The sequence below is a fragment of the Myotis lucifugus genome, unplaced genomic scaffold (genome assembly GCF_000147115.1).
Source record: "Myotis lucifugus unplaced genomic scaffold, Myoluc2.0 scaffold_60, whole genome shotgun sequence".
Classification (NCBI taxonomy): domain Eukaryota; kingdom Metazoa; phylum Chordata; class Mammalia; order Chiroptera; family Vespertilionidae; genus Myotis; species Myotis lucifugus.
In genome coordinates this window covers 6,237,224-6,262,683 of record NW_005871108.1, presented here as the reverse complement: position 1 = coordinate 6,262,683, position 25,460 = coordinate 6,237,224, and the positions used below count along the sequence as shown (strand labels likewise).

General features: G+C 41.0%; 1 protein-coding gene across 2 annotated transcripts in view; it reads left to right on the top strand.

Annotated features, from left to right (window-relative positions):
- The first annotated feature begins 1,856 nt into the window (after window positions 1-1,856).
- The window catches only part of NDRG3 (NDRG family member 3), a 66,617-nt gene continuing 43,013 nt past the window's right edge, over window positions 1,857-25,460 (top strand). For both annotated transcript variants that reach the window (XM_023754460.1, XM_023754459.1), the window contains exons 1-3: window positions 1,857-1,993; window positions 5,036-5,136; window positions 16,439-16,474. In XM_023754460.1, coding sequence (XP_023610228.1) covers window positions 5,080-5,136; window positions 16,439-16,474 — 93 coding nt within the window. In that variant the 5' untranslated portion in view covers window positions 1,857-1,993; window positions 5,036-5,079. The remainder of the gene's footprint in view (window positions 1,994-5,035; window positions 5,137-16,438; window positions 16,475-25,460) is intronic.

Genomic DNA, 25,460 nt, shown 5'->3' with positions numbered 1-25,460 from the left:
CCACAAATATTTTCTTGGACTTTATTTAAACTGTGTTCTATAGAGCCCTAGCTGTCTCATCACCACTTCAACCAGTATCCCTACATGTTTTTCTGTTCTCTATTTCAGAGTTTTGGTGCAAAAATTAAAAACTCAGTAGTTTTGATCTTTAAAGGTCCTCTCAAGTGCTAAATATCAAAGAACACTGGTGCCTCTCCTGGCTATCCTAAGAACATTTTTGCTTACATTTAAATTCAGAAATGTCAGTTTCTGTATTTCTAAAAGGTAATAGTCATGGGCTTTTTTTTTTTTTTTTTTTAGCATGGAGAACTGAACCTCATTTTTCCTAGATTTTAATACTATTGACTTTCACTGCCAAAGATAATGTCTCCTTCTTAGGCTTCCTTCCCCACCTCCTTTCCTCCAGTATTTGACAGTTTTCTCTCCTTTCATGTAAACTTCTCTTCTCCCTTGACTTCTTTGACTTTGTATTTCTGCATTACCTCTTGCATCTCTTGAGCATTTTTTCTTTGTTTCTTATTTGTTCTGCTTTCTTTTCTATCACTGAGTTGTCTTCCAGAAGAGCCCAAGGCCTACAGCTCCTCCACATCTCTGGTTTGGTGAGTGCTGTGGGGGAGAAAAAACAATTTTCCTTCTACCCTTCTGGCTGGCCTAATAATCAAGTTGACACAAGACAGATTAACAGGAGAAAAACAAAGTTTAATAAAATGAACACCTCCTGTATACAGGGGAGAGACCCAGGAAAACTAATGACTAACTCTCCAAAATGTCAAGCCATCACCTTAAATACCACCTTCAGCTAAAGACAATAGGTATTGGGGATAGAGAGTCACCTCTGGAAAATTACCTGGCAAAGCACAATAAATAAAAATAAGATTGTTGTATAGAGTTAAGTCCATGTCTTCATCATTGATAGTAAACGCAGGCATGGTATAGTGAGGAAAACACTTCTACAGATGGAAGTGTCCTTCTACAGTTGTAAGTGTCCTTTTACAATGTCCTTCTACTTGGTTTTCAGAGCTTTTCCCTTGTCTGCTGTTTCTTAAAATTAATCAGCCTGAAATAATCAATATCCCAAAGAGGCATATTTTGGGGTGGCAAGCTCTGCTCTCCTTTAGCACCTACACAGATTTTCCTCACTAAATCTCACCCCACTCTGTGTTCCCAACCCTGGCATGTGCCTCGACCAGGAATTGAACTGGTGACCTCTTGGTTCATGGCTCAACCACTGAGCCACACTGGTCGGGCTTTTTTTTTTTTTTTTTTTTTTTTGGTGATAACTCTTAATGTGGGCCAGGCTCCTAGATAGTTGGGGGCAGGGGAGCTTGAAATAATCCATGTACTACTTAGGCACATCTTGGGGTGGCTTGTTCTGAACCCCTACAAAACCTTGGCAAAATCTGACTTCTCTGACCTCACAATGTTTTTATCAATTTTATACCCCTGATTTCCTTTCTTTATATCTGTGATTTTAATAGCCAGCTCAGGCTCTTTTTCACCTGCCAGCTAGATTTCTTTCTTTTGTTTCAATATATCTTTATTGTTGAAAGTATTAAAGATGTCTCCCTCCTCCCCCGCCCCCCCCCCATTGACTTCCTCCACTCTCCATCAACTAGATTTCTGCACTAAACTACTAAACTCTATCTTTCTCCAGTACATCATTCCCCTTCTAATTAGTCTGGTCTGTTGAATCTTTTATTTATTTATTTATTTATTTATTTATTTGGTGCGGGGGGGGGGCGGGGGGGAAGACTGTTGAATCTTTTTGAATTCCCATCTGAAATCTTTTTTAGAAGAAGGCAGGATAAAATTAAATTGTCTTCCTCTGTCCCATTCTCCTCATCTCTATTAGGGATTGATTGGTGCTAATAATCTAGCCTTTCTGTTCTTCATCTCAACTCAAATGATCTTCACTCCTCATATGATGAGGTCACTTATTGGATTGTCATCACTCAAAGCTGATTGTGCCTAAGATCCTGAACAAGATATCCAGGTGATTGTTTGAGGCTCACTGTTCTAACAAAAAGCAAGAAATAACCATTGTTTCTGAAACTGGTTACCAAGTAATAGATGGAATTTTGTTTCTCTTTCCCTACTCATGTTCTCCTAATCCTCAGCTAACTATTGAGATATTGAGGGGATTTTTGCTGGTGTGATGACTCAAACCTTCATTCTAAGGCATCTGAGTTACTAGTGATACAGAATTACTCTGGGCTTCTATTACCTTTACTTCAAGGAGGTGCCCCTGTGACTAGAGAGGAAGAAACTTGCCCAGGGTTCTACAGCCAGTAGATAGAGCCTGGTGTTGACATTATGGTATAGTGGGAAAAGCAAAGGCTTTTAAATCCTTGCCTTGTACTTCTTAGATGTGGGATATTGGAAAAGTCACTTCACTTCTCTCTAAGCCTAAGTTTCTCAACTTTAGAGTAAGAAATGAAGATATCTACCCAAGAAGACTGTTAGGAGGATTCAACATAAGGTGCTTAGGTTATAGTTCCTGGCACAGTATATGATTTATACTCCCTTCCCCCCGTTTTCCCCAGCCATTTGGTATCAGGCTTACTTCTTCAGTTTGAGGATGGCTGGTTTTTACTTTTCAGTCTTCCCTCTACCTCATAAAGCTGGGAAAGAGGGTTAGCATTTTGTTATTTACTGCAGTTTATAAAATCCCTACTAGCTTTTAAAAATATTAATATCCCTTAGTACCAGGATGGATCTGCCAGTCATATCATTTGTGCAGAGGGAACCTCAGGCTTTAGATTCCCCAGGAGGAAGCCAGTCTGTGTAGCTGGGAGATCTGGAGATGGAATTTTCCACCATGTAGTCTTAGTTTTCTCATAGGTGTTAAAAAACTGTTCATTGGCAAGGGCTCAGAACAATTAGAACGAAGCAAAAAATTGAGTCTCTAGAAGAATACATTAGGTCCCCTTTAATGTGGAAGGTGAACATCTATTGTCTTATTGCCAATTCTTAAGTCACACTATAGCAGCTTCCTGTCCTGCATTAAGTCTGCACTGGACCCAGCTGATGGGGACAGCCTTCTTATTTAATTTGTGCCTTTATTGAAGTGTTTGTCCTGGCCCAAACATCACATCATCACTTTTTTTTAATCTTTATAAATTGCATGGGAACACAGTGAATGCCAGTCACTTTGGACCTGAGGGCAGCTCAGGCTTTCCTCTGTTCCCAAGGCTCTTGGACAGGCCTTATGCAGTCACATTTGAGTTATCAACATTTTGAAGTATCCTGCTTGCAAGTGACTGAGTTAGAGTAGGGAATAAAGCAGGTGGGTTGGAAAAACATTTTCAGGAAATCACCATTTTACATGGGAAAAAAGAACAAATGGAAATAGACGAAATCTTAACAGTAGTTGTCTTTAGATGGAAACACTAAGTAAAATATCTTCATTATTCTGTGGTTTCCACATTTTCTAAAGTGAGCATATATAGTATTGCTTTTATAATAGGAAAAAGAACTTTCAAATCGCCATTTTAAATTATTGATAACCAGTGAAGTCCAAATGAAAAGTAGCCACAGTTTATAGTGTGATTAATAAACACACAAGTAGATAGCAGGTAGGCCAATATTTTTAGAGTTAACTGGGTCAAAGCATGACTGCAAAAGAGAGAATTGTAGATGCTGGCTGAAATTTGTGATAAAAGATTCAAGCCATTCCATCTCCTTTTGAAATGTAACTGGTAGAAAACAAACTAAGTCCAGCCGCTGTGGCTTATTTGGTAGAGCATTGTCCCAAGCACCAGAAGGTCACCGGTTCCATTCCCAGTTGTGGCGTATACCCGGGTTATGGGCTCAATCCCCAGTAGGGGGTGTGCAGGAGGCAGCCAATGTTTCCATCTCCCTCTCTGAAATCAATAAAAACACTTTTTAAAAAATCAGTTTAAAAACAAACTAAAAATTTCAGCTTTTGAGCATTCGGTAGCTTAATCAAGTTTATAGGATGCCTGGGATCTGAGAAAAGAATCATGTTCTACAGGAAAGTTAAATTATCATCAGGCTTGTGCTCTCTAAGTGGCACAAATGTTTGGGATGCTTATGATTGGCATATGGGGTCCATAGTTTGAAGAGTGTTCCTGCTTGGCATTCTCTGGGTCCTTGGAAGGAATAATAAAAGTCATGGGTCTTACCCACACTCAGGGGAGAGAGAGGTTATGCTAGGATGTGAATATCAGAAGGCAGAGATCATAGACACCACTTTGAGTCTGTCTGCCATAACTGTCTAGTTCAGTGATGGCGAACCTATGACACGCCTGTCAGAAGTGACACGCGAACTCATTTTTTTGGTTGATTTTTCTTTGTTAAATGACATTTAAATATATAAAATAAATATCAAAAATATAAGTCTTTGTTTTACTATGGTTGCAAATAGCAAAAAATTTCTATATGTGACACGGCACCAGAGTTAAGTTAGGGTTTTTCAAAATGCTGACACGCCGAGCTCAAAAGGTTCGCCATCACTGGTCTAGTTTCTTGTGTCTTCAGCACCCTGAGCAGTGCATGTCACATGCTAACCTCTAATATTTGAATGAATGGAAGTAATGGGACTATTATATTTCCAACTCCTGTTTTAAATTTTTTTCATTGCGAGAGAGAAAGGAAAAGAGAAAAAACATACACACAAGAGATTTGTTGTTCCACTTATTTATGCATTCATTGGTTGACTTGTATGTGCCCTGACCAGAGATAGAACCTGCAACTTTGGCGTATCGGCAGGATGCTCTAACGCCAGTGGTCGGCAAACTGCGGCTCGCGAGCCACATGCGGCTCTTTGGCCCCTTGAGTGTGGCTCTTCCACAAAATACCGACTTCTGCTCATGGGCCACGAAGTTTCAATCGCACTGTACATGCGCGCCCGCATGTGGTATTTTGTGGAAGAGCCACACTTAAGGGGCCACAGAGCCGTATGTGGCTTGCCAGCTGCAGTTTGCCGACCACTGCTCAAACCAATTGAACTACCCGGCCAGGGCCCAACTCCTAGTTTAAGCCTTTTTCTTCACTATCTTCTCTTCTGTTTCAGAGTTACTGATTTATTTTTGAGAATCCTCTACTTTCATCTTCCTCATGGATGAACTTCAGGATGTTCAACTCACAGAGATCAAACCACTTCTAAATGATAAGGTAAAGACTGCTCTGTTTTCACTAAAATGTAGAGACTATTCTTTCCACTAAAATGTCTCTTCTGCGATTAGTTCATTTCTATATTATCTAAATAGTAACTAATTCAAAATATAGTTAGCTTGACTTTCTATGGAGGAGATACTTTTTAAAATATATTTTTTTAACCATCTTTTTTGTGCCTTTCCACATTTTTCTTTCCTTCTACTTTGTTTCCACTGGCCAAATTGAATCATGTTATCCTTGAGATTTTCCTGCTTTTCAGATAGAGATATTAAGGGAAAAAATAATAATGCAAAGTTAAGTAGAAAGTATGAGAGTGGGATTTGACTTAAACTACAAGTATCTTAAGTTTCAATTTCTTTTTTTTTTTAATGTATTTTTATTGATTTCAGAGAGCAAGGGAGAAGGGAGAGAGAGATAGAAATATCAATGATAAAGGAGAATCATTGATGGGCTGCCTCTTACATGCCCTCTGCTGGGGATCGAGCCCACAACCTGGGCATGTGGCTTGACCGGAATTGAACCCAGCATCCTTCAGTCTACAGGCCAATGCTATATCCACTGAGCCAAACCACCTAGGGCTTGAGTTTCAGTTTCTCTAAGGAAAACATCCATGGCTAGTGAAGTGCATAGGCTACAACACTCTCCCTACAGTTTGTCAAGTATATGATGGGCCCTAACTGGTTTGGCTCAGTGGATAGAGCGTCAGCCTGCGGACTGAAGGGTCCCAGGTTCGATTCTAGTCAAGGGCATGTGCCTTGGTTGCGGGCATATCCCCAGTAGGAGGTGTGCAGGAGGCAGCTGATCGATGTTTCTCTCTCATCGATGTTTCTAACTCTCTATCCCTCTCACTTCCTCTCTGTAAAAAAATCAATAAAATATATTTATTTTAAAAAAAGTATATGATGGGACCCTTCTGCCAACGTGGAGGTTTTCATCCAGGGATGCTTGAATGTCAGGAATATGCCTCATTTTCATTTTAGTGTTAAAGAAGTACACAAGCTAAAGACCAGTGTGATATAAGTTACCAAAAAGCTAAGAAAGGCTTATCCTCTCTCTGGTCCCACTCCATTCAGTAAATGTGCCTGAAATTCCTTTTTTTCAATCCTCTTTTGGTTTATTGTCATTGTCCCCTATTAAAATACTCTTGTAGCTTGGCGTGAATGACTACATGGTATTCTTTCCTGAGGGAAGTATTGATGAAGAGTGAGGGTAAAATGGGTGAGGTTGGGATGAGGGGTACACCAAAAGACGTTTTTGCCTGTTACCTTTTTTTTAGCTGAAAGAAAGGCCCTTCACCTACAACTTCTATGGCTGTTGACTTACTATGCATTTTGTTAATTTGCTATCGAATCCTATCAGCTCCATTTTCTCCCCTGTGACATCATCTCCATCTCCACTTTCCCTCCTTCCTTTATCTTTCACCAGATTTTTTGTTCTTTCCCTTGGCAAGCTGTACACTTTGTTTAGCCCCCTTTCGTTTCTTCTGCTGCTTCCCCCTCATGTTTAAAAAAAACTCCTTTAAGTACTGTCTTTTGGTGCATATGAAGGGCTGTCCCCAAAATGATGTGCCACAAAGAAGAGGAAGGAAATAAAATCTTCTGTAAAGTTTATGCATAGCCACAGAAATGAAGTTACAAGACAGGTAGGTAGCCAGTTTAGCTTCTGGAAGATTATAATCTATCCTAAATCTGGCTGATCACCAGAATCAACCGGGGAATTGTTTAAAAATACAGATTCCTGGGTTCCACTCTACACCAACTAAATTGGAATCTGAGGGGAGGAGAAATGGACACACACACATACACCTCTGTGATCACTGTTCCTGCTTGTTGGAATTACTTGGGGAGATGTAAAAATTACCAATGCGTTGGCCCTACCTCCAGAGGTTCTGATTGAATTGTTCTGCGGTGTGGTTGAGCTTTTTAAAAAATTCCCATAATTGCCCTGCCCGAGTGGCCCGGTTATTTGAAGTGCCATCCTGTACACCAAAAGGTTTTGGGTTTGATTCCTGGTCAGGGCACATATCTGGGTTTCAAGTTCAAACCCCAGTTGGGGTGCATACTGGAGGCAACTGATTGATGTTTCTCTCTCTCTCTTCCCCTTCCTCTCTAAAAAAAAAATCAATAAAAACATATCCTCAGGTGAGGATTAAAAAAAAAAAGAAAACTCCCATAATTGAGAACCGAGCCTAAAGTGATTAGCCAATGTAGGAAAACCATGACCTAATGGGTCTCAGCTATTTGAGGACTGGGACACAGATAAGAGGAGGACCCTTTCCTAACCCTGGAAGGACATGGGATGCCTGAAGAGGCCCTATACAAAAGAGTTGCAGGATTGACTGCATAGCTCATAGAGAAAGTATATGGAAAAGTGACTGTTACCATAGAAAAGCATTGCATTAATTTCTGAATCCTCCTCTCTGAGGCCACAATGATGCCTTGGCTGTGTCTGATGTATGCCCAAGTTCTATGGACAGAATTGTGCTCCTCTCCCCCCAAATTCATATGTTGAACCCCTCCTACCCGCCCATTGACTTTATTGAAGATAGGGCTTTTAAGGAGGTAATTAAGGTTACATGAGGTCAAAAGAGTATAGCCTATTCCAATAGGATTCGTAGCCTTTTAAAAAGAGGAAGAGAGAGAGAAAGAGATGGCTACTTTTTGAGGACACAACAAGATGGTGGCCATTTGTAAGCCAGGAAGAGAGCTCTTACTAGAAACTAAACCCTACTGGGATCTTGATCTTGTATTTCCAACCTCCAGAACTGTGAGAAAATAAATTTTTATTGTTTAAGTCACGCAGCCCATGCAGTCTATGAATTCAAGTAATCAATGCCTCACTTCCTAACATCTGTTAGCTCCTCTTTGATATGCCTGTGCTGTTCCTACCCACTTCCCATGCTCTCTCTCCCTAAAAAGTGCTCCTATTCATTGTGCATGAGAGCTCCCCTGCCCCAGTGAAGCTTTATAGAAGTAGATTGGCAAGAGGTCCTCTTTGGATGGGGCATTCCCAAACAAAGAATTCCACCCCAGTTAGCCCTCCCCCCCAATATATCAATGCTTCTGTCTTTGCTGAGCAAGTGGGTGCTTTTGCATACCCTGTGAACGGCATAATGATGATAATGCTGCTTACCCATTATTTCATTTGACCCTGCCAATAGCTTGGTGATGTAGGACACACAGATCAATTATTCCCATGTTGCTGGTGAGGAAATTAAGGCTAAGAGAGGTGAAGTAGCTTACTCTGATTGAGTACCTAAGAATGCCTACTGCAGAGTCTTACCACTACTATGGTTTTGGGCTGGAGAATGGTTTATTGTGGGAGACTGTTCTGTGCATTGTAGGATATATCCTTGGCCTCTACCCACTCACTGGATGGCAGTAGCACCTCCCCAGTTGTGACAGTCAGAAATGTCTCCAGATATTGTCAAATGTCTCCTGAGGGGCAAAGTTCTCCCCAGTTGAGAGCCACTGCTATTAAAGGACAAGCCTTCAGGTTTGAATAGGTATAGATAGATGTCTTGAGTTTTTTTTATTTTGGGGGGAGTTTTTTTTACTTTAACCTATTCTGCTATTATTTATTAAGCACCTTTTAATGCCAGATGCTTTACATACCTTCTCTCTTTAAATTATCAGAGTATCCCTCTGAAGTAGATAGTATTATTCCTCACTTAGCAGATGAAAATCTGACTGAAAGAGTGGCTTGCCCAGTCAGTAAGTGACAGAGCCAGGACTAAAACTTACATCTTTCTTATTCCAAAACCTGAGGCCTTTGCACCATGTTCACTCAGTAGGTGTTTTGGCATCACCGCTGTGGCTTGCCCTGTCTCTTTCACTTCATCTTTCTCTCCATTCTCCTCATAGACACATGCTTATACAAAGACATCACTATATTCTCTTGGCTTCAGGGAGCTAAAGGAAATCTAGACCCAATCTAATATGGAGAAATTTGTCCTGAGATGACTGTGAGGAAGCATTCTCAAAATAGCGTTAAGTGAGGCTTTTCTCAGCTCAGAATTGTGAAGAAGTGGGTAATTTTTTGTGCTTGTTTTGGCTCCAGTGATGAAAAGAAGCACCCACTAGCACTTTGCTTTGGGAGGCCAGAAACTGCACAGCAATATGAAATGATTTTTAAAAAAATAGCATTTAATAATTTTCAAAGCATTTTCACAAATCCTCCTATATAATAAAAGGGTAATATGCAAATAGACCAAACGCAGAACAACCGAACAACCAATCAAAGAGTGGTATGCTAATGATATACTAAGGCTGCTCAACCGCTCGGTATGACGTGCACTGACCAACAGGGGTAGATGCTCCGACTGGTAGGTTAGCTTGCTGCTGGGGTCTGGACGATTGGGACTGAGCAAGATGGGCCGGACACGTCCTGGAGCCCTCCTGCGGTCCCTCCCTGGCCCAACCATGCACCAGTGGGGCCCTTCAGCCTGGCCTGCACCCTCTCGCAATCCGGGACCCCTTGGGGGATGTCGGAGAGCCAGTTTCAGCCTGATCCCGCAGGCCACTTGCCTTGGGAGGGCACCAGACGCAACAGATGCAGGGCTCATGGCTGGTGAGCGCTGCTGCGGCAGTGCAAGCCTCTCGATCCAGGACTGATTGGGCATGAGCCCGCAGCAGGCACAATAGGGCCAGGATGAGTGGGAGCGGCAGGTAGGAGCTGCAGGCGGCGTTGGAGTGCGGGTTTTGGCCCCGATCCCTGCAGGCCTCCCAGAGGGACCCCACCCATGCACAAATTCGTGCCCCAGCCCTCTAGTATCAAATAAATCTCGTAACCTCTTGTAAAATAAGTAGTTAAAGGTATTTTCAGCTTTATTTTACAGATATGGCTCAGAGAGGTTATATGACTTGTCCAACGTTAGTGTCTAGTACGGTAGTAAAGCCAGGACTAGATCCCACATTTGTTGATTTCAACTTGAATCAGGGGTCTAGAGATCTTCCCATGATCTGCTGCCTCTTGTAGCTGGTAGTTTCCACTCCTCACTCAAAAGACCTTATACCAAGCAGGAGAGTTGACTGGGTTTTGCTTCATTTTTCCTGTCCTCCTCTACCTACTGTTGGTTCAGATATTACTGAGTCTGATGAAAGCCAGCAGCCAGGCTTGAGAAAATAAGTAGGGGCCCACAATTGGATCCTGCAGAATTGAGAAAATACCAAGAAGAGGTATAAATATTTGGTTGGGAGAACAGAAACAAGTTATTTACTTTGTTTTGGTTGTTGTTACAGTAGGAACAGGTAGACCCTATTACAGTTTGATTTCTCTTTCTACTAGAGACTAGAAATAGAACTGTGAGGAGAGGAGGGTAGGAGAGAGAACTCAGGAGTTAGCTTTTTTATAAACTTCCAATAGTAGAAACAGGCAAAGGGCTAGTGCCAAGGTTTCTTTTAAAAAAAATTTATTGACATTTTCATTAAAGAACTAGAGACCTGATGCACGAATTTCGTGCAAGGGGCTCAGCCCTCGAAGCCGTGGTGGCTTGCCTCGGCCCTTGCAGCCCTGGCTTCGTCTGAAAGGCCATCTGGAAGGTCGTTTGGCTGTCCGGTCTAATTAGCATATTACACTTTTATTATTATAGATATTTGGAAAGTACTACATCTATTGTGCACTAGAGGGTGGGTGTCCCTTAACATGCTAACTAAGAGGTGATTGTCACATCATTTGTCAGAAATTCTCAAGATGGGACTGGAGCAGCAAATGAGTTCCCAAGCAAGTAATGATACCACTCTGGTAGACAGTTCTCAACCCTCTACAATGTCAGCAGGAGTTGGTGGGAGGAGCCCAAGCCTTAACCATAACTTAGCCTGGTGCCCACAGTTTTTATTCCAAGGGGTCAGTGACACATAATGTTAGCCTGATAGTCTGTTAAGGTAGAGGTTTTTTTAGAATTGAAATTGTACTTTTTCATCAGTCTGCAGATGGTTATCTAAGTGTCTGACCTCTTTATAAGTTTCTTTATGAAGTCTCAGTTTTTTAATTAGTATTTTTGAAGGTAATAATATAGATAATTAAAATATATATACACATACAGTCATACAAACACACACACTCACATATATGTAGAACTTTCACTTTTGTCTCTGGATTATAGCTTGAACAGATTTCTCTTTTAATAGAAATGTCATATTTTATTCTCTAATAGTCTTTTAAAATTAACTTGTTTCTAAAATTTTACTGTTTAAAACAGCTCCCTTCCCCCATTTTAATTTCTAGCATATTATTTGCATATAATTCTTCTTCTTTGATATTTTTATTCAAATTGAGTATGTCTATTTTGGGATGTTGATAACCTATGCAAAATGAAGTTTATTGCATTTACTAAGTGCTAGGACTGAGAATATAATGGTGAATTAGACACAACCTCACTCCCTTCAAGTTCACAGAACAGGTAGATTTACTTCAAATCTTCCTCTTGGTAGTTGGTTCTGTGGTCTTATCTATCTTGTCTTCTTTTCCATTATATCTTTTACTTTCTGTCTTTTGAAACTATATATTCCTCTTGACTAGATCTCATGTTGGGAAACTACATCTCTCTTCTTCTTCCTAATAATTACTTGTGTTTGTTTGTTTTTTTAACTTTTTAAAACTTTCTCCCCGCCCCCCTTTTTTTTCATACTTCTTTTTATTCACTGACCTATTCTTAGTTGCGTTTTGCTTAATCTCCAGGCTTGTATTTGAGAAAATTACTTGTTTTTAATTTACCTTCAGGAGCTGCTTCACTTACCTTCTACACCTGGCACGAGATTCTACCAGGAAACTCTCCTCTTAGCCGGTTTCTACCTTGACTGCAGCTTTCAGTAATAATTTATCTTTCTTTTTTGTCTTTCCCCCAATTATTATATTATTTTAATTTTTTCTTGAATCCCTTTCATCTATTTAAGTCTGCTTAGTGCAAGAATCTCTTTGAACATGGAATTAATGGTATCTTTAAAATGTACAGAAATAAAAAAGAAGATACACAGAATTTGAAACTCGTAAAAGTTTTCTTAGAGTAGAATTATGTACCTCAAATATCAGAGACAATTAAGTTCTCATGGAAGGGCTCCAGGAAGTCTTGATCCTTCCAGAATACACCCAATAAGCAGTATGAAATTTTTAATGACTTCAAATAATATTCTTCACTTGACCACAGATCGAGTAATGGCCTCCATTCAGAAACTCTGGATGCTAAATACTGTCAAACAAACCCAGGCATATCCTTTCTCTAAGATGATCACTCATGAAGCCTGAAGCCATTCTCCAAGAGAGTCTGGCATCTCTTGAAAAAAATGCCAAGAAAACAAGTGTTAGTCTTCTTTCAATTATTAGTACTTTTCTTTCTGAGAGCCTAGCTGTGTACATTGGATTAAGAACATGTAGTTGTTTTTTGCTACTTATTCAATAAAGAGATGTTTGCTTTGATTTCTAGAAAGAATCATCTCTTTCCACTTTTGGCATTTCCCTTTGTGCTCATCTCAGAGACCTCAGGGCTTCACAGAATGCCTCATGACTGGTGCTTTATTTGGGGGACGGTGCAAGTTGAATCAGGAATCAGGGGCTCACTGGTCATTTATATTCTACTCAAATCATCTACCCTAGTATATAAGACGGCTCTGCTTTCTGCTTCTTATCGTTAATTAGAAGTTAAACAAAATGGCCCGGCCAGTGTGGCTCAGTGGTTGAGCATTGACCTATGAACCAGGAGGTCATGGTTCGATTCCCAGTCAGGGCACATGCCTGGGTTGCGGGCTCGATCCCCAGTGTGGGGTGTGCAGGAGGCAGCCAATCACTGATGTTCCATTCTCTCCCTCTTCCTTTCTGAAATCAGTAAAAATATATCTAAAAAAAAAAAAGAAATTAAACACAGTGATTTCTCTGAAGGAGTTCTTGGGCATATTATGGGGCTAATGGGAGCCGTGGAATATTATAATCCCTTTTACCAGTAGTGGCATTCCTGAGAAATACGCGTCCCAGTCCCATCTGCACGGTATCTTTGTTGTCTCTCCAAGCTCTGATAGCATCAGACTTTATTTTGTGAACTTGGTTTCATGCCAGGAATAATACTTCAGACCAGCTGTCTCCACCACCCTTTCCAGTTCTCGGTATTATCTGCAGTCTCTCTGATTGGTAACCTATTGTGATTTTACTGCCACCTTTAGAGAACTAAGGTCTGTTCATCCATAGCCTTATTCCTGCAAAAGCTTTCTCTATCTAAATCAGTACTGTCCAGAAATTTCTGCAATCATGGAAAAAATTTTTTTATCTTTGCTGTCCAATAATATAGTTGCCACTAGCCATGTGTATCTGCTGAGCACTTGAAATGTGGCAAATGTGACTGAGAAACTGTAACATTTAAATTTAATTGCCACATGTTACCAGTGACTCCATATTGGATAGTGCTGCTGTAGATGTACTAGTTCCTCTTATCTGGAGGACAGTTTGTTTCTTTAGGGTTTTTTATACCATACTGGGCTGTGTTTTTAAGATCTCTGTTTTGTCCTGCCAGCAGTGGGATACAGAATTGTTTCTAAGAGGATCTTCTTTTTTTTTTTAATTGACCATTTTATTTGTTTTTTTTTAATTTTTTTAATGTTTTTATTAATTTTTGGAGAGAGAGGAAGGGAGAAGGATAGAGAGAAACATCCATGAGAGAGGAACATCATTGATCAGCTGCCTCATGCACTGTCCCTACTAGGGATCAAGCACACAACCCAGGCACGTGCCCTGACTGTGAGTTGAACCAGTGACCTCTTGGTTTCTGGGTCAGTGCTCAATCAGCTGGGCAAAATATTTTTTTATTGATTTTTAGAGAGAGAAGAAAGGAGAGGGAGAGAGGGAGGGAGAGAAATACTGATGTGAGAATGCAAAATCGATTGGCCGGGAATTGAACTAGCAACCTTCTGGTGTGTGTGACTGTGCCCAACCAACTGAGCCTTTTTGGCCAGGGCTAAGAGGATCTTGAAGGAGGGATGGGACTGTTTAGTGGCCAGCTGTCTAGATCTCTGAAGGGGCAGCTTTTGGGAAGGTGCTTATTAGTAGCTCCACACCTTCGGGAGACCATTGTAGGCAGAATGTATATTTTATGATAACATAGTTTCTAAATAAAAAGAGGTTTCTTTCAGGGGAAGGGCTTTACTTTATGAAAAATCAAATATTTTATGAAAAATCAAATCAGAAGGGTTTTTCCCCCCTCCCAAACACATCACTCATTATCATTTTTATACTCTTATGTCATACTCTTGGACTCTGGCATCTAAAATGCTACAAAAATGCCTCTGAGTCATTCCCATTGACTTTTTTTTTTTTTAAATCAAACGTTACTGTGATATAATCTCTTTTTAGAAGGTTGGTGAATTCTCCTTTGGTCTTTTGACTATGTTCTGCTTTTTAAATGATTCAGTGAGGTGTCCTTTTTCCTATCAGCAGTTTTATGGAATGCAACAGATAGGTCAGTGTATTAGGAATCCTGTTTTGTTTTTCTTTCCCTCCAGTGACACTTTCTTCCTCATTCAATTTCACGTCTTCCATTTCCAATCCATCTATATCTTTGTTCTCTCCTTAATCCTTCCCTCCAGTGACACTTTCTTCCTCATTCAATTTCAAGTCTTCCATTTCCAATCCATCTATATCTTTGTTCTCTCCTTAATCCTTTCTTTAATTCCTGGTTCTAGGCACTGCTGCCTTCCTTATTCCTCTCAGGAACTCCTTTCCTCCCAGGTGCTCCTTGGTGGGTTATAAGTTTGCTGTCAGACTCTGATCCATGTCTTACCCTCTTCCTACAAGTTCTCACTGCTCTTCTTAGATAGAGAGGCAAGAAGTTACAAGCTTTACTGGGAAAGCAGGCTGCTTTCTTTTATACTAGGGGCCCAGTGCACGAATTTGTGCACCTTGAAAGGAACTGTGGGCCGTGAGGCTGCGGTGGGCACAGGGGCGGGTCTCAGTCCATCTTCCACACCCGGCCCCTCCCTCCAAGGCCCCCTGTCCCCTATCTGCCTGTAGCCCTGCTCCTGCCACCACTGCTGCTCCCATGTGCTGATGACACCGGTCCCACTTGCACCTGCTGATGGCATGGAGCAATTGGGGCCTGCGCCAGCAGCGGGTATAAGCCGGACCGGTGTTGTCAGCAGGTGCGAGCGGCGGCTGCTGCCCCGATTGCCCCTCAGGAGCAGGGGGAGGTGGAGAAGCCCTGAAAGGCAATGGGGCCGGCAGCCACACTTGCACCTGCTCACAGCGCCGAGCAATCGGGGCCTGGCGCCGGCAGTAGGTGTGAGTGGTGGCTCCGGCTCTGGCAGCGGGTGTGAGCGGGGCCAGCACCAGCAGCAGGTGCGAATGCTGGGCGGGATCACAGCGCGCAGGAGCAAAGAATTTTCAGTAAACACCAGATGTTCGCCCCTATGACAGCGACTGGCGCTCGCCTTGGTCTGGCACCCCTGCTCACCTGCTCTACCATCCCTCCGCAGCCACCGCCCACCATGTTCCACACTCTGCCGCCTGCTGCCGATGCCTGCCCTGTTCTGTGCATGCCCCCTGGTGGTCAGTGCACGTTATAGTGACCAGTTGTTCAGTTGTTCCACAATTTGGTCTATTTGCATATTAGGCTTTTATATGCATACTAGAGGCCCGGTGCATGAAAATTTGTGCACTCAGGGGGGTCCCTCAGCCTGGCCTGCACGCTCTCACAGTCCTGGACCCCTCGGGGGATGTACACCTGCAGGCTGAGGCCCGCTCCCTGGGGAATCAGACCTAAGCTGGCAGTCAGACCTCCCTCTGGCAGCCCGGGAACCCTCAGGGGATGTCCGACTGCGGCTTAAGCCTGCTCCCCGGGGAGTGAGCCTAAGCCGCAGTCAGACATCCATAGCGCTGCCGAGGAGGCAGGAGAGGTTCCTGCTACCACCGCTGCATTCGCAGCTGTCAGCCCGGCTTGTGGCTGAGCGAAGCTCCCCCAGTGGGAGTGCACTGACCAGTAGGGGGCAGCTCCTGCGTTGAGCGTCTGCCCCCTGGTGGTCAGTGTGCGTCATAGTGACCAGTCGTTCTGCCTTTAGGGTCAATTTGCATATTACCCTTTTATTATATAGGATAGATTCTTAGGAAGTCCACCAAGGTATAATCTCACCTCTAAAAACTCAACTTTTACTAACACATGTTAGGAACCCATCCTGCCTCTGAAGACTTTTTATGAGAAGAACCATTTTAGTTTATGGCAACCAGTACACTACACATGCACTGCTTTCACTGTGAACTGAATTTGCTGCACATTTGGGGAAGCCACATGGGGAAACTGACTGTGTTTTCTGCCTTCTGTTGACAGAATGGTACACGAAACTTCCAGGACTTCGACTGTCAGGTAAGGACTGTACAAGCACCAAGGAGGTCTGTGTACAGGTTTTCTGCAGTGCTTCCCTCCCTGTGCTGGTGGTCTTGTAGAAGTGCATCTCTCTTCATAGCAGTCACGGCTCCTTCGTGTTCTTTTAGTTATTATATCAAACTTATTTAAAATAATTTGCTATTATATTCAAAATTTGCCTGCCAGGGCCTGTTTTTATGGTTGTAGGTTACTGTGTCTATGTGATTAAGATCTCCTTTCATCAAATGACACTGGAAACCCCAGTCACAGGTGTCAAATGGAGGATTGTCACCTCACTGCAGAAAAGATGGGGGAAGGGTAGTTTGGAGGGGAAACTTAACAAAATCTTTTCCTAAAAAAAAAAAAAAGACAAGTGTTATTAATACAAAATGTAGGTTTCTATTAGCTTTATATTTAGAAATACAAAATTCAACCTGACTCATTAGTATTTTCTTAAATGATACTGTTCTCTTCCTAGTCTGTTTTTTTTGTTTGATTAGTTTTTTCCCCTGTAACTCTATTGCCAATTTAAAAATTAATAAAATGAACCAGCAACTCTTGATCTGTCTACTTTATGTATTGACTGGCCCTGAAAGAAATGGGAGGAAGGAATGAGTACACAGAAATGGGTATCTTATAAGCCCATGCAGTCTGGCTCCTGTTTTGGGGATGGTGTCAGAGCAGTGGCTGTCAGAAGCAGCGTGAAGTAGACTCACAGGGTACTAGGCAGAAAAGGAAGGTGTTGGGAAACCAACTTCCTTGCTTGCAGGATTTCACCAACCCATATACCCAAAGGCAAACAGTTATTTTCAGATATTCATTTTATGTTAACTGTAGTGAAATCTATAGCATTAGTATCAAAAGGAAGGACTAATATTTATCTCATAGGCAAACCAGTTATATCATAATTTACAGAGTAACTATTATAGATATTAAATATGTCATCTCCAGTTCTTGGAACAATATCACAAGGTGTGTGTGTGTGTGTGTGTGTGTGTGTGTGTGTGTGTTTAAATATGGTTTTTATTGATTTCAATGAGAGGAAGGGAGAGGGGGAGAGAGATAGAAACATCAATGATGACAGAGAAACATGGATCGGTTGCCTCCTCCTGGGGATGGATCCTAAAACCCAGGCATGGGCCCTGACTGGGAATGGAACCATGACCTCCTGGTTCATGGGTCGTGTGGCTCAATGGTTGAGCTGGGCACAAGGTAGTAAGTTGGGGTTGAAAAACCCCATTCTTCCTGAATCCATTGCCTGTTCTTTCCCACCTGGAAATGTGCAAAGCTGAGATGTTATAAGGAGTTGAATGGTATGGAAAGCTGAGGTTCCTTGGCAGGATAGATGAGACTCACTTTGTAAGGGGCAGTGTGCTCATTGTGTTGTTATAGATTTCTGAATCCTAGTGTGAAATACCTCTTAGTGTGACTATTTGTTACTTTATATATACAACGTAATCAACCTAGTACTGGTAGGAAATCATTTGCTATATTCCTTTACTCAAAAACAAGAAGTCATATTATTTTTTAATAGATGGTAGCAGTCAAGTTTGGGTTTAGTGTTTTTAATTTTGCCTAATTTCATCTATGGTTTGGATCCTAGATTGAACCTGTTGAACTTGATTGCTGTTAATATTTGATATAATTTACCTAGAAGGAAATCATTTGAGAGAGGGACAGTAAAATTCAAGGTGAGGAATTCCAGAAATAGTATTTGTAAACTCCTGCCAAAAAGTGTGGAAGCATTTATTTTCATCAAATTGGATATCCCCTCCCCAAAAGAGAACATTGGAATATAAAAACTTACAAGCTCATTGCAAAATAGATTTTAAAAATACCAAAAAGTAAATAAATAAATATCACTTGTTTTTTCACTGGTGTTAATATTTTAGAATATAGCCTTTAGGATTTTTTAATGCATACATATACTTAGATATAAATGAAATTGAGTTTTAGAAATATAAATATAAATCACTTTTTAATATTAAGTCTTAAAAGATCTTGATATTTTGGGTGAAGCTTTAGTAACATGTTCTGGCCTTATGAAATACAACTTTTAATTCATTTCTGATACAAATAGAATGGTGGCAAGTGTGTGTCACTGGTGTTTTAATGTACAGCTTCTTTGTGTTTTAAAAAAGAAAAAAACATAGGCTCTTTTCCTCCTTCCAGAACTCAGGAATGCTCTCCTACCACCATTCTCATCTGTATCTTTGTTAAAGGATTATGTGATGTTCTGGAGACTGGTGGCAGCTAGGTCAGGAGTCTAGCAACAGGCTGATTGAAGGAAGGCCTAGGAGTTGGGAACTGTGATGTGGGAAGTCTAGAGTGCCTAATTTGCCTGAAGGCTTCTCAGAAACCATTGGGCGTTCTTAAGAAACAAAGCAGAACAAGTCTATAAAGCTGGCATTGTCACTAAATGGAAAGGCATTCAACCTTGGCATTGGTGTTGTCTATTAGCATAACTGTGGGCTTCTTCTGATCTGTCTTGCCTCAGAAATCTTAAAGGAATCTTTGATGATATCCCAGGAAGTTATCTTGGCATCATCAATTAAGCTCATAACTTCAGTCTGAACCGATTTTTCCTTACTAATCAAATAGGTGTTTGTTTGTGTGTGTTTTTTCAATAACTGAAAATGTAATTAAAAGTGTACCATTTCTCTTGGTTCTTCGATTGTCCCAAGTGATTTCATTGCTCTATAGCTTCTCTGAGGCAAACAGCAGTTATATTTGTGTATTACAGTAATGAAGGAATGGGTGATTAGAGGTGACATGCTTAGAATTGATGAGAAAAGAGAAATGAGCCTGTTGCCATTTGGAACAATGAATCAGCAGGCTTAGTGTCCGTTTATCTACTTCAGTGTTGCTTAATTCTCTTCTCCTTGTGAGACTGTTTAAAAGCTTGGAATTAGAGCTGAAACAAATGCTGTTGCTTCTGTGTATATGATATTGCTTTAAAGAAAATAACACTTATCCTGTGTATGATCAGAAACAAATTTAGAAAATTCAAAAAAGTATAAAAATAAAGATTGCCTATTATCCTATTACCTAGAGATAACCATATTCTATTATATTTCTTTCCAGTTTTTACTTTTTCATTCTGGTTATCAAAAGAGTACATGCTCATAGTTGAATATTTGGAAAGCAGAGAATTAGAATTAGAAAGTAGTTGGGGAAAAACTCATAATTCTATAACTCAGGGACAACCCTGTTAATATAGTGTTGAAATATATGTGTATATGTAATATTAAAATAATTAATTTTTAAATTTCTTTAGTTGGTTATACTGGATATACAATTTTGTATCCCCTTCTCTGACTTAATAATAGAACACAATCTCATTTCCATAGTTTTAAACTCATAAAAATTTCTAATGGCTACCTGTTATTTAATCATATAGCTATGCCATGACATAAGTATTTCATTATTTTTAGAATTAGATTGCTTATGATATCTTCACTGAACATTTTAGTGCATAAATTTCATCCACACTTTGAGTTATTTCCTTAGATTAATTTTTGGAATGAGAATATCTAAGGCCCTTGGCATATCTTGTCAAATTGCCTCCCACTTCCACCAGAGGGTTACTCAATAAATATTAATGGAGAGTGAAAAGCTGCTGTCTGCCAGGATATATCATTCTCATAGAAGAGAATGGAGTTCTTGCTCCTAGGATAATCCAGGCAGGCCAATGGCTGAATAATTTCATGCTGGCTGTTTAAATGCAGTAGCTCTTTAGCCTTGGTTGGTGTGACTGATTGGTTGAGTGTCATCCAGTGTACTGAAAGGTTGCTGGTTCGATTCTGGGTCGGGCCACATGCCCAGGGAGGCAACTGATGGATGTTTCTCTCTTCCTCTCCCTTCTCCTCTCTCTAAAATCAATTTTAAAAACATATTTTAAAAAATACAGTAGCTCCTCATTGGCCTGCGGACTGAAGGGTCCCAGGTTCGATTCCAGTCAAGGGCACATGCCCAGGTTGCCGGCTTGATCCCCAGAAGGGTGCATGCAGGAGGCAGCCGGTCAGTGATTCTCTCTCATTATTATTATTTTTTTTAAATATATTTTATTTACTTTTTACAGAGAGGAAGGGAGAGGGAAAGGAATAGAGAGTTAGAAACATCGATGAGAAAGAAACATCGATCAGCTGCCTCCTGCACGCTCCCCACTGGGGATGTGCCCGCAACCAAGGTACATGCCCTTGACTGGAATCGAACCTGGGACCCTTCAGTCCGCAGACCGACGCTCTATCCACTGAGCCAAACTGGTTAGGGCTCTCTCTCATTATTGATGTTTCTATCTCTCTCCCTCACCTTTCCTCTCTCTGAAATCAATAAAAGTGTATTTTTTAAAAAAGGAGATAGCCCAATAGGTAAGAAAATAATTTTTTAAAAATGCCATAGCTCTTTAGAGGACTGATTTATAGAACCCAAGTGTGAGAAATGGTTTTTAGTACCATAATTCAAATGTATGTGACCGGCCTCTTCTAAAGGGTTTTAAACAGTTTTAAACTCTTCCCAATTACTTGTTGAATGGGATTGTTACAAAAATAAGATTAAGTGAAATAAATATCCTGAACATTCCTTCCATAGAAAAGAGGTGTTTGGAGACAGCTGGGATTCAGCCGTCTGCTGCAATCTGTTACAGATTTTGATCAGTAGTTACATGCTGCTCCCCTGGCCTTGAAGGATGCAAATGTGGTCCCAGTCCACTTATTGGCCACTGCTTCCCTTTGTATGCCCCACACCCCCCCAGGAAAACTGGAATTATTACTGATCTACCCCTACTTCTGCTCTGCAGTTTTCCTTTCATAATGGCCTCTGTTCATAGTTCCTCCCCTTGAGATGCCCTCCACCTTTTGTTGGTTTTAGGGGAGTGAGGGAAAGGTTGATTATTAAGTTTTAAGGATATATGTGACTTTATTCTCAATTGGAGGGGAAAAAAGAATTTTATAGAAAAAAATGAATTTATTTTTTTTATCTTTTTTTTTAATTTTTTTTTTTTGCTAAAAGTATTACAAAGGGTATTACATATGTGTCCTTTCCCCCCCATGAGTTTATTTTTTTTAATAATCATCACTCCCAATCTCAGTTCCCTTTTCTCCTGTCACTGGAGGATTTATTTCTCTGACAAGCTCTGTTTCATCATGGGCTTGATGGCTGCCATCTGCCTCAAACTCACATTTATCTAGCTTAGCAAACTTACTGGGAAGAGAAGATCTTTACCTATAATTCTAGGGAAAAGGTTAGGGAAGACGTATTGGCTTAGATGGGTCAGGTCATGGCGGGGGTGGGGGGGTGGTCACATGCATATACCTGGACCCCTTCCACCTGCACTTTCCTAGAGAGTCCATGTTCTGAAGGTGTTCTGGGCTATTGTGTGTGGGTTAAATCGTCATTCACTCTTTTTCTTCTTATTGTCATCAAAGACTATGTGAAAAAGGTATTAGAGTTGGCTTTGAAGGAGGAAAAGATAGATTTTATGTTGACATATTGCAAGAGAAGCTTCCAGATGAAGAGCATGATTTATGAGGTTGAGAGTATGGGTAGTTGAAAAATAAAAGATGTCTGAATGGGTGTTGATTGAACTAGGCTGAAAGATATAAGAGTAAGAGGGGAGAAAACTGAGGATAGAGTCAGAGAAAATGTAATGTAGAACTTTAAAAAGAAAAATGTGTTCTGATAGGTAGAAGGCTGACTAAGTAATTGTGGAGGCCAGTTCTTTTACTAGGGGATTAAATGAGCAAATGAACTTTATACCACTACACAGAGATAAGGTAATGGTGGGAGTATTACATCAAAAATTCCTATATAATAATAAAAACTATACCAAAGGCTCAAATAGTAACTGCTTACTAGATGCAGAAGAAAATTTCATACTAATAAAAACGTTGACATTTCCAAGAGTATGTTGTCATACAAGTTTACCTAACCTCTTTCAGACTGGCCAGAGAGAGGAAGAAGTACTAACAGGCACGAAGTGATCAAAATTTAACTTAGTTCAGAGAGATATGATAAGTCAGATTGTATAGTTCTGGTGATAGCACATTTAGCTGAAGGAAGATGACTCAGAAAAAAAAGTGAAAGTTAATTATTATTCAATAATGGTAATATCCTAAATGTTTAAATTCTTTAAAAAGACTCTTAAACTACATCTTTGATTAAGAGGAAGACAGTCTAGGATGGAGAAGTGTGTTGGGGACCAATATGATTTCAGGTTGTTTTATAAGCCTGGAGAATAAAGGGTCAAGTACATAACCTTGGAAATAGTAAATAATCAGAGAATACTGGAAAAGCTCTATGACCAGAGCCTATTAGATGCTACCTGGGCTGTGCCCTTGAGCACAGACTCATTGTGTAGTCATATCCTGTAGAATACTAGGGTGCAGGGTGAGGGAACTGCAGAAACAGCCTGTGGAACACATGATATGACTGAAGTGGAAAGGTGTTGGCAGCTTCACCTCTAAATGGCCTGTCTATTGAGTCGGCTCTGTAGCCAGGGTCTCTGCACACTCATCTTTAGATGGAGACTTCAAGCTCTTTACTCACAAGGCCACAAAGGCTACATATAGAAGTCCGTAGGGAGGTGAGTATCTCCTTTTTATATTCTTTGTTCTAATACCATTTACATTCACAAACTTTGAAATGAAGAGAAACTATATGAATTGCTCAAGCACTCTTGACCCTTTGATACTTTGGTCATGACACAATTAGAGGGTATATTATGGAAGGTAGGAGCTGAAGTCTCCCTAAAAAGTTAAAGTTTTGCTAGTCAATTTTAACTCTGAATTTCATCTAGATTATCAAATGATGAAAAAGTAGTTGCTTTGCCCCATTCCCTCAACCTACTTTTAACCCATCTGTTATATCTCCCTTTTCATCATTCTTCTGAACTTCCTTCACAGCTCACTATCCCCCATTCCATTCCACACCCTCCCCCACTGCCCCCCTACACACACACACACACACACACACACACACACACACACACACACACACACACACACTATTCCCATCAATTACCTGGCCTCAGGAGGTCTGCTAACCTAAGGGCCAAAGTGTAAACCGGTTTTCCCCTCCGGTCTCAGTAGTACAGCTGAGGCCAAATGAGAATATTTAAACAAGACTCTACTGAAGGAAGATATGACGGAAGGAAGTCTCCAGCAACCAGATTGTCAGAATGACAAATTGTTGCACATTCTCTTCAATTTGGTTTCTCCTGTAGTGTCACCCATCTGGCAGGGGCCTGCATCGCTCTCCCTCTTTATTCTTTCTTTCTCTCAAAAAATATAATGACAGAGAGAGCAAAGCTTCCTTGGGTTCCCTTTTAAAATCTATCCTCTCTCAGGAGGAAACAAGTCCTAATGTTAGTGCCATTCCTTCTCCTCCAAGTTCTTACACTTTAAATATATAATCTATTTAGTGCTTCTTTTTAAAAAACCTGTGGTATATTATACACATAACTTTCTGCATTTCATTCAGCATTGTGTTTTTAAGATTTCTCTATGTATTAATGCTCATAGTTCTAGTTCATTTTTATCTGTATTTTATTATATGAATATGTCATAATTCTTTTCTCAGTTTCCCTATTGATGAATATTTAGGCTGTTTTCAATTTTTTTTTACATTATTAATAAGGCTTCAATGTATATTTCTGTATATGTCTGACCATATTTGAGAATTTCTTTAAGATTATACCTAAAGGTAAAACTGCTATAGGGTAAACACCTCTAAAATTTACTAGAAATTACTAAATTGTTTACCAGAGTAGCTGGTCCAGTTTACATGCCCACCAACAGTGTATGAGACTTAGTTCTCTATATGTTGGCCAACACTTGGCATTATCTAACTTTAAAAGTTTTGCCGTTCTGGTGTGTCTGAAATCACATTTCTGTGATTTAGTTTATACTATCCTGACTGCTAATAGAGTTAATGTCTTCCTTCTCAATTTTCTATCATACCATCTTGTTTATTTCTTTCATAGCATTTATCACAAGCTATTATTATGGGTCAGTTGATTTGTGTGTTTATTGTCTGCCTCCCTGCTAGAACATAATCTCTCTGTGACAGCAGAGACTCTGTCTCTCTCATTCACTGTTTTATCCCCAGAGCTCAGTCCTTCTGGAAGTAGGAGTTCAATAAATTATTGTTTAATGAATGAGCCTGATTGTGGTGAAGGGAGTTCCTCAGTAAGTCTGACATGACTACAAGAGAAATGCTTATACAGTAACAGGAATTTATCTTTTACTAGAGGCCCAGTGCATGAAATTCATGCACAGGGGTGGTGTGTGTCCCTCAGCCCAGCCTGCACCCTCTCCAATCTGGGATCCCTCTCACAATCCAGGACTGCTGGCTCCCAACCGCCTGCCTGCCTGCCTGATCACCCCCTAACCACTCCCCTGCCAGCCTGATCAATGCCTAACTGCTCCCCTGCTGGCCTGGTCACCCCTAACTGCCCTCCCCTGCTGGCCTGGTCACCCGTAACTGCCCTCCCCTGCCGGCCTGGTCACCCCCAACTGCCCTCCCCTGCTGGCCCGATTGCCCCCAACTGCCCTCCCCTGCTGGCCTGGTCACCCCTAACTGCCCTCCCCTGCAGGCCTGGTCACCCCCAACTGCCCTCCCCTGTAGGCCTGGGTCCCCCCCAACTGCCCTCCCCTGTAGGCCTGGTCACCCCCAACTGCCCTCCCCTGCAGGCCTGGTCACCCCCAGCTGCCCTCCCTGCCAGCCATCTTGTGTGCACATGGGGGCGGCCATCTTGTGTGTTGGAGTGATGGTCAATTTGCATATTACCTCTTTATTAGATAGGATTCCTTCCATTCAAACCCTATATTTTATTTCATAGCCAGTTAGTGCACAGTACCTGATTTTCTCTTTCATTTCTTCCCCTTTTCAATCCTTTGAATAGGAGGTAGTAATAGTAGAGAATAGCAGGGCTATTGAGTCACTCATGGTTTGATTTGATAAAAATATCTGCTCTAGCCTGGGCCTA